General features: G+C 44.0%; 2 protein-coding genes across 2 annotated transcripts; one reads left to right on the forward strand and one right to left on the reverse strand.

Moving 5' to 3' along the window:
• Positions 1 to 478: 478 nt before the first annotated feature.
• On the forward strand, positions 479 to 4,759 carry LOC4329860 (eukaryotic translation initiation factor 4B1). Its single transcript, XM_015767066.3, has 3 exons — positions 479 to 1,794; positions 3,862 to 4,239; positions 4,412 to 4,759. Exons 1-3 carry the CDS (start codon positions 638 to 640, stop codon positions 4,434 to 4,436), a joined length of 1,560 nt encoding a protein of 519 aa, XP_015622552.1. The 5' UTR covers positions 479 to 637; the 3' UTR covers positions 4,437 to 4,759.
• Positions 4,760 to 5,437: 678 nt separating this feature from the next.
• LOC4329861 (high-affinity nitrate transporter-activating protein 2.1) lies at positions 5,438 to 7,448 on the reverse strand. Its single transcript, NM_001416699.1, has 2 exons — positions 7,194 to 7,448; positions 5,438 to 6,130 (listed from the first exon to the last, which is right to left on the reverse strand). Exons 1-2 carry the CDS (start codon positions 7,351 to 7,353, stop codon positions 5,670 to 5,672), a joined length of 621 nt encoding a protein of 206 aa, NP_001403628.1. The 5' UTR covers positions 7,354 to 7,448; the 3' UTR covers positions 5,438 to 5,669.
• Positions 7,449 to 9,333: the final 1,885 nt, after the last annotated feature.

Consider the following 9,333-nt stretch of genomic DNA (forward strand, 5'->3'; position numbering starts at 1 on the left):
GCCATGGGCACTGGGAAAAATGTTGAGGGCCCATTTGATTTGTAAAGAAAACATAGAAATTCTAGATTATTTTAATTCTATAGAAAAAAAATCCTATGAACACCTTAGAAACAAATGATTGAATCCCATCACATTCTTTAAAATTCATGAACAATTCTATATAGATGTTAGAAAAAAAAACTTAACAGTAGCAGTAGCACTGCTCATGAAGAATCTACAGGCTATTTTCGTTTTCGTTCAGCATCATCCCACGCGCACCACCCCCCCCCCCCCCCCCACACACACACACACCGAACAACTTGAGAACTCAAAGCCCACCCACCGCGTCACGGCTCACGGCACGGCACGGCACGCTCTCCACCCCGCACGCTGCACGCATTCGCAGCGAGCGACGCAGCCAAAAGCCAAGACAGCCACCGCGCCGCGCGAGCCACGCCCACGCACGCTTTCACCCACCCACCCACCACCACCACCACCCGGGGCTCCGCTCGCCTCGTCTCGTCCCCGTCTCGTCTCGTCTCGTCTCCTCTCCGCATCGGCATCGCCAACCCAACCGCCTCCTCCTCCGCCTCCCCGCCATCATTCCTCCTTCACCCTAGCCGAGCGCCAAACCCTAGATCTCGTCCCCGCCACCGCCATGTCCAAGGCCTGGGGCGGCCTCGGCGGCGCCGGCGCGTGGGCGCTGGACGCCGAGCGCGCCGAGGAGGAGGAGCGGGAGAGCGCCGCCGCACCCGCCCCGGCCGCGGGGTTCCCCAGCCTCCGCGAGGCCGCCGCGGGTGCGGCCGCCGGCAAGTCCAAGAAGAAGAAGGGGACCACCCTCTCGCTCTCCGAGTTCACCACCTACGGCGCCGCCGCCGGGAGGCGGCCCGCCGCCGCGGCCGCGGAGCCCAAGGGGCTCACGCCGCAGGAGATGATGATGCTGCCCACCGGGCCGCGGGAGCGGTCCACGGAGGAGCTCGATCGGTCCCGCCTCGGCGGCGGGTTCCGCTCCTACGGCTCCGGGGAGCGCCGCGGCGGGTTCGACGACGACGGCCGCCGCGGCGGCCCCGGGAGGGACGCGGATCTCGACATGCCGTCGCGCGCCGACGAGTCGGGCAACTGGTCGCTCAACAAGAAGTCGTTCACGCCGTCGCCCGCCGACTCGGGCGCCCGGAGCAGGTACGGATCCCTCGGGGGCGGCGGCGGCGGCGCCCCCGCCGCTTCCTCCTTCGGCCGCGCCGACGACGACAGCGACTGGTCGCGCGGGAAGAAGCCGATGCCAATGCCGTCCCGCTACCCGAGCCTCGGCTCCGGTGGCGGTGGCGGTGGCTTCCGCGACTCGCCTACCTCGACCGACTCCGACCGATGGTCCCGTGCCGCTCCTCTGCCTCCGCACAATGGCGAGCGTGAGCGGCCACGCCTAGTGCTTGATCCGCCCAAGCGGGATGCCTCGGCTACCCCTACGCCGCCTCCTGCCGAGGCGGCACGCAGCCGGCCAAGCCCATTTGGCGCCGCGAGGCCCCGCGAGGACATTCTTGCTGAAAAAGGGCTGGACTGGAGGAAGATGGAGACAGAGATTGATCATAAGACTAGCCGCCCAACCAGCTCACAGTCTAGTAGGCCAGGAAGTGCGCATTCGTCTCTTCCTGGGAGCCCTGGATCACAGACATCAGCTGTGGGTAGTGAAGGTGTGCCGAGGGCTCGGCCGAAGGTTAATCCTTTTGGGGATGCGAAGCCAAGAGAGGTAGTTCTTCAGGAGAAAGGCAAGGATTGGAGAAAGATTGATCTTGAGTTGGAGCATCGTCGAATTGATAGGTATGCCATAAATGGATTTGCCTCTTTATAACAAAGTTTACCTTTTATAGTATGCACAACTGTGCAATTAGCATTTGTCTTTGAATGCAATACTGATCAAAACAATTGAATCTTTGGGCCTGTGACCTTAACAATTATAGAGTGTGTTTAGCCATGACCTTTGGCTGCTTTATGCTTGTGAGTTGTGGTGGTGCTTAAGTGAAATAGCTTTTTGCAGAAGCATTTCGGCAGCACCTTGCAATAGTTCAAGTCAGCCAGACATTAGTTCTAATTCAGCTATGCACTCTTAAGTAGTTTCTATGCTTCTTTAAGCAAATTAATTTTGCACAGTGTTTACGAAATAAGCGTGGCATTTTTTTTTTGTGCTTGCTGGTTATTTCAATGGTTATATAACAATGAGCAGTTGTATGAATTGAACGGATATACCTTTTTTCTTTTTTTGCTTTGCTTTGAGAGATTATGAGAACTGCATTTACAGCAATAACTAGTTATGGTCTTATGGATAGTAACTATAATGGGAAACTTGTATTTTTTTTCATTACCTTTTCCATTTAAATGTCTTCTTATTAGTCCATATACTCCCATTGTAAGAACCTGGGAGGAAAAACTTTTATTCCTAATGAAAACTGGTTGGGACCTGTGCATGCATTTCCTATTTATATATTAACCTTTTAAAGGACATGGTCAAATTACAAAAACCATAAAGATTCCAAGTATATGTAAATATTAATATTCAACTGTTAGTTATGCCATCTTTTTATATTGCATATACAATACCACACTGTGCTATTTCGTCACATTTGGTTGATTAATTGGAATGCACGTAACAAACTTTAACTCAATAGTTTATGGAAATTTCACTTTTAGTAGTTTTTTTTTGGTGCGTGAATGTATAGGGTTTGTTCAACAGTATTCTGTTCAATTATTATGGTAATCTATACTCTATTACTACCATCGTGCATTTTACTTTAAAAATATAGATTCAATGATTTATAGTTATTGATGAAGATGACAATTGCTTCTGGCTTTCTGCAACGTTTTCCTTTCTTACTACTTTCACACTATAGCAAATTGCTCTTGCTTGCGTAACTCTGCGTTTTGAAATGTGTAGTGGTGTTAGTTTATTGAATTACCTCATTGGTCACCCACTTGCTCATGCTTGACACTTTGAATGGTTATGGTTGTTACTTGTCAGAAGCCTGACAGTTTTTAACCTGTTTGTGTCATGCATCAACAATCTTGAGTGAAATCTCTGTACAATGGAAAAGCTATCGACCGTCAATAGATATGTTAAATAAAATAAATTTCATCTATGTTCTTGTGTATGTTAATTCCTCCAGCATTATCTCTACCTTGTTGTGTTTTTCACGAATTTTCAAATTTACTTTCGAAATGTTCCAGATCTGTGTGACCAATAATTGTTACCTGCCAGGTGCTGAGATTACTGTGGAACTGAAATTGTAATTTCTGAACCACCCAAGCCCTGATTTGTAACAATACTTGAACTGTCTTTGGTCCTAATATGCTATCATGTAGGATAATTTATCACCTCTACCAGATATATGTAACTACTAGGAAAGACTAGCAAGATCATCGGTAAACTTTTTGAACCAGCTTTTCTTTTTGTGGAAATTTGTAGCATGATAATAGAATATTCTGGTGGTTCCTGGTTATCAAATACTTTGACTGTTCATGCATGTTTGCCTTTCTTTTTAACCAATGCCAATATTCTGGTCGTTGAAGCATGCATGTTCCTATAGTTTGTCGTTTCAACTTTCATATGGTTTGGGCCTTTGGGGAATGATTTTCTTCCTGTCTTTATGCTCAGTTCCTGGTTCCTACAGTCAATTGCTTTAGCCCTTGCCTTGTGGTTTGGACCTATTTACGTCCCTCGTTCCAATAACCAATCAATAATTGCTGGTCATGCCCAATTGCAAAATTAATCAATTTTACATTTCAATAGTTATATTGTGTAGTTTTGATGTTTTAAAAATCGCTGGTCCTACTGAAATTTACTCGTGTAATTTTATTGTTTTAAACATTTGTTCATGGACTTGAATGTTGCAGACCGGAGACAAACGAAGAGAAGGATTTGAAAGAACAGATTAACCTGCTTAGGGTGGATTTGAAAGAAACTGAAGCAAACATAAGTGACGAGGATAAAAAAGGTTTATCAGAAAAGTTATCCCAGATGGAAAGGGAACTGGAGCGTCTTACAGTTGAGTTGGACAACAAGGTTCGATTTGGGCAAAGACCTGGTTCTGGATCTGGCAAGGTTACTGCACATTTAAGTAATTCACCAGACGAATCACAGATTACAGAGTCAATGGAACAACCACGTTCCCGTAGCAGCATAGACCAAAATCCTAAACCAGCAGAAGAAAGGTGGGGGTTTCAGGGCAACAGGGACAGAGGCTCATTTGGTGGTAACAGAAATACAGACAGGTTTGTTTGTTCCTACTGTCCATGATGCTTATTAGCATAAATCCAACTGAACGCGATTAACATTGATCACAGTAACTTTGTCCTGTATTACTAGACATATCTGTCAAGTTTAGATCATTTATTAATTTTCAGCAGATGGTAGATGTGAACTCTTTGTCTACCTGCTTTTCAGGTCGTTAACAGGGCAGAGATGGTGAACTCTTCTGCCATCCATGGTTTTGGCCTTTTGAGCACTTCTATCCTCGGACAGATCTTTTTTTTTCTTCTTTTCCTATTTTAAACAATGAACAAATAAGTTGTCGCGTTCTTGTTGCTGCTTGACTCCCATTTTGTTTGCCTTGGAAGAGTGGAGGGGATAATGGAATACCTCGCAGGCTCGCTCAAGGGCCCAAGCTATTGTCACCTCCATGGTGATGCTTCTGTTTCCTTTTATTTTTCCTCTTAATTCCCCTTTGCCCCTCTCTTCCATGTCAAAACAGTTTGTTACCAAACTTTAATACACTAACTATTGTTCTTGCTATTTGCACAATTATGTTTCAACCTCCACATTTAGGCATTGCTGCTATCCATTGTTACATGGAATTCTTTATTAGGCCAGTGTTCACATCTGCCTGTGCTTGTGATTTGTTCTGCTGTTTGTGTGTGCCGTATGAACATATAAAAAATATCGGGTTAAAATTTCCGTTGCGGTTGTCATTGTTATTTTGCCTTCTCATACTACGTGTGAAGCTGAATAATTTAGTGGGAGGTTAGCTCATTGCTGTCCCTATTAAGTACCCAGAAAAACTATAATGTTTAGTCCTCTTGGCCTTTCACTACGCTGGAAGGAGTACAAATTACAAACATTAGGAAGCGTACACCTGTTTACAAAGTTGACTATGAGATGGCAAATATATGTTAGGCAATTAGTTAGCTTCCTATCATGTTTGCTGCAAAGTTGTAAACTGAACACTCCAACGAGATAATTCCCCTGGTAATTGGAAGCTCTCTGGCAAGAATGCATTTGATTTGATGCTATGTTTGGGAGTGGGACCAATTCATCAATTTTTGTTTTTCATTTTGGATTTGAATGCAAAGATAACTTTAGAAGCTTTCTTGTTCCTTTTGGCATCCGCTGCTCACCTGACCAAGTGCACACAATGTACATGCTGCCCAATATACTGTACATCACCATACCAGAAAAAAGACAAACTTTGAGTTACAGCAACCAATTTATTTTCATATTCGTTGCACGTGACCAAACAAAAATAAGAAACAAAAGGTACATATAATTTTTATAAAAAAGGTAAAAACAAACACAAAATTATATCCGAGGAGAACATCACTGTATACATTTATAACAGCAAGCTAAAGTACGCATTTCCTTTTTTTTTTCCGATAACGGAATTCAGTCCACTGAAGCTGCGAACTTGCGTTTGCAGCAAGACGATCTACTTGTCCTTCTTGCGCTTCTCGACGACGAAGAAGAAGGCGAGCGCGGCGATGGAGAAGGTGGAGAAGACGCCGGCGGCGACCTTGAGGGAGGCGTGGATGCCGGTGATCCCGGCGACGTCGAAGGCGGCGTCCGGCGAGCTCTGCCCGTAGGCCACCTCCGTGCCGGACGCGTCCACCGCGTAGGCGCGCACGAAGTAGGACGCCGTCGGGATGTCGCGCGCCACCACGTAGTCGAACCTGCCGGCGCCGGCGGCGTACGGCTGCACGGTGACCTTGAACTGGCACGCCTTGTCCTTGTGCAGGTCGTCGGAGGCCTTGCGCCACCCGCGGTCCGTCCGGCTCGCCGGCGCGTAGCACAGCTTCACCTTCACGCTCTTGAACGCCGCGTCGGCGCCCGCCGGCTCCGACGTGTTCAGCGACCACGTCACCGTCACCGTGTTCTCGCCGGCGTGCACGACTGCTCACCACCGGAATAATTTTCCCTTGATTAGTGATTAGTAATAGTAGTACTCTTTTCGTTTCAGGATATAAAACGTTTTAACTTTGATCAAAGTTAAAAGTTTGACTTAGTTTATAGAAAAAATTAGTAAAATTTTTAACCCAAGACAAATTTATTATAAAAATATATTCAATTATTGATTTGATGAAACTAATTTAGTATTAAAAATATTACTATATTTATCTATAAACTTAGTTAAACATATATTTGTCTATAAATTTAGTTAAACTTGAAACAGTTTAACTATGACGGAAGTCAAAACGTCTTATAACATGAAACGGAGAGAGTAGTAGCCAAAGTACATGTGACACTTTTAATCTGATTATTTTAACAGCCAAATTCAACGAAGCCTAACGTGCACTTATCATGATTTTTTTTAAAAAAGAAAAAGATAAACGAAAGTGAGCTAACAAAAAAAAAAGATTTTGTAGTACGGCCATGAGAAAATGAAGTGAACTTGAAATGAGAAAAAAAAATCTTATTATTATTATTCTTTAAAATAAAAGAATAGCATAGGCCGGCCTGGCTATCACTAGGATAGGAGTTTCTTAGGGACATATTCTTCTCCCTTGCTGTTCATCCCTTTTCGGATGCATCGATCACAGGCGACAAATCAGACAAATCATCATTCGGAGTTTCAGTTGCGCAAATGGGTATCGGAACATATTCTTAAGGCTGATTTTACATCAAACTTTAGGCGAAAAATACTTTTTTTTTATAATCGCTAGCTAGGTAGCCATGAAGAGCATTTTCGGTTCATAATGCTGCATGCTAATCAAGAGCAATCTTGGGTGGTTCAAACACGGTTTCAAAATGCAACAGTAAACTGCCTGGTTGTCGGTCTTGTCGAGCTGGTTCGAATTTAGAAACCGCTGGATAAACCGGCCAAGTTCAAAAAAAAAATCAAACCAAATAACTTTTGGCAAAATGTTAACTGCTCGATCAGTAACTGAATGGTCAAACGGTTTTTGTAAGAAAGAAGCAAGAAGGTCATCATCATCAGCTACTAGTTGTTATATACCTTCACCGTGCTTGGGCGAGACGCCGACGACGAGCGCTTTGGGCAGCTTGGAGAGGAACACCTGCGTCTTCGCCGCGGCGGCGGCCGCCGGCCGGGGCACGCCGGCGCCGAGCAAGACGAGCACCAACGAGAGAGCAGCAACGCCGGCTAGCCTCGCCATTGCTGACAAACCAAACCGACTGATTCTGGATATCAACCCAAGGACGGAGACGGAGACGAAGACCAAGAAATGAATCTGCTGCTGCTGCTGATGCTGAGATCGATCGATCGATCGATCGGTGAATTTATAGGCGGGAGAGCGAGGCTACGAGCTCGGAGAGTTGACCAGCTACTTCGTTGGATTCAAGAGGCAACTTAATTGTTGTAATGATCAAGTTGATTAAGTTTAGTGGGGTCGGGGATATCCAAAGTCAGAGGCTTTGACGACGTGTGAGAAGAGAAGAGAAGAGAGAGATCATGCGGTTTTGGGGGTAATTAAGCTTTTGGAGGGGTCCCAAGGGTTCAGGCAACCGGTGAGAAGCGGCAACCGCGAATGATCTTGAGTGCCTCGGTTGTTGTTAATTAAATTGTGAGCATGACGTTCATGGTAGGTTCATTTGGCATTAAGATAATAACATTGGAGTTATTAACGTTGAGAAGGCGTTCTTAATGGAGGAAAATTTGATGATATACCAGTGTTTTGGCAAAAAAAAATAAATTTAGATGTTTTCATATGGAAAAAAACTCAAAAAGAGTCCATTTCACTCATCCAAACTATTTTAGGTTCATTGAGCATTAAGATATCACATTGGAATTATTAATATTGAGAAGGCGTTCTTAATGGATGAAAATTTGATGATATACTAGTGTTTTGGCAAAAAATAAATTTAGATGTTTTTCATATGAAAAAAAAATCATTTCGCTCCTCCAAACTATTTTGCCACAGCATTTAACCTCCTAACAATTCCTCAGCTTAGTTTACACCCTGAACTATTGAAAACAGTTCAACTTACTCTCTAATAATATTCCTCAAGTACTGCTGTACTCCTACTTCCGAAGAGATGACATGCATGAGCGCAAGAGCAGGACAGCCATCCGTCGATCGAACTCGAACACGACCAAGTCTGCACTGTGTTGATCATATCAGCTCAGCTCAGCTAGCTGGTGGCCAGCTCCGTCTCTTGATTGCCTAGTGCTGCAATTATATCGACCCAGTTCTAGCTAGCTTTGCTCAAGTTGTCCAAGCAGATCGATGCTTTGAAACAACAGCCTGCCGAAAATAGGCAATCGATTCTTACTTACCACGATGAGAGTAATTATCCTATGAAATGGCATATGATCATTGAAACTTGGTAGCAGTTTCGCCACGACACACCGCAAAAATCCTTTTTTTAAAAGTACTACCTTTAATTTAAAATATCTGACGATGTTGATTTTGAACATAACAGCTGAAAGTTTATTTTATTTTAAATTTATCATTAAATATACTTTAAGTATAATAAATTTTAAAGTTTCACTAAATTTTGACAAATGATCAAACGCATATAACTATATAAGTTAACGGTACGTACATTTAAAATGAGTACAGTACAATGGACATCGGCTCACACAACACAACCACACCCATATCATCACAAACAGCTCTATTTTTTTCCTTCTAACTTTTACATGATACTCACTCTGTTTCACAATATAAGTCATTCTAGCATTTCCCATATTCATATCGATGCTAACGAATCTAAACATATATATCAATCTAGATTCAAACATCAATATGAATGTGAAAAATATTAGAATGACTTACATTGTGAAACGGAGGAAGTACTTTCGGCAGAGGACTAGGAGTGAGGTAGGAGTGAGGTGGGAGAGGTGGGGAATCGTGTGAGATGCCCTAGTGCCCTAGGACACATTTCCTCTCATATCTGATATGTTGGTCTAGTTGATTAAAGCCAATGTTTAACCCCAGCTAGTTGGTAACGATAATGTATTGAGATCCAATGCAGTTGTCACTATGACTGCACAATAGCAACTGCACACAATTTGAGCCCACACAATTTGAGCCCTTCTTGATCCAATGGTCCAAATCTATTGATACAGTAAAAATCAAAATTTTACTATTTGTCAGAGCAAATCGCTGCAGTATTTAGATGCGTCTGGAATT

This window comes from Oryza sativa, chromosome 2, assembly GCF_034140825.1.
Source record: "Oryza sativa Japonica Group chromosome 2, ASM3414082v1".
NCBI lineage: Eukaryota > Viridiplantae > Streptophyta > Magnoliopsida > Poales > Poaceae > Oryza > Oryza sativa.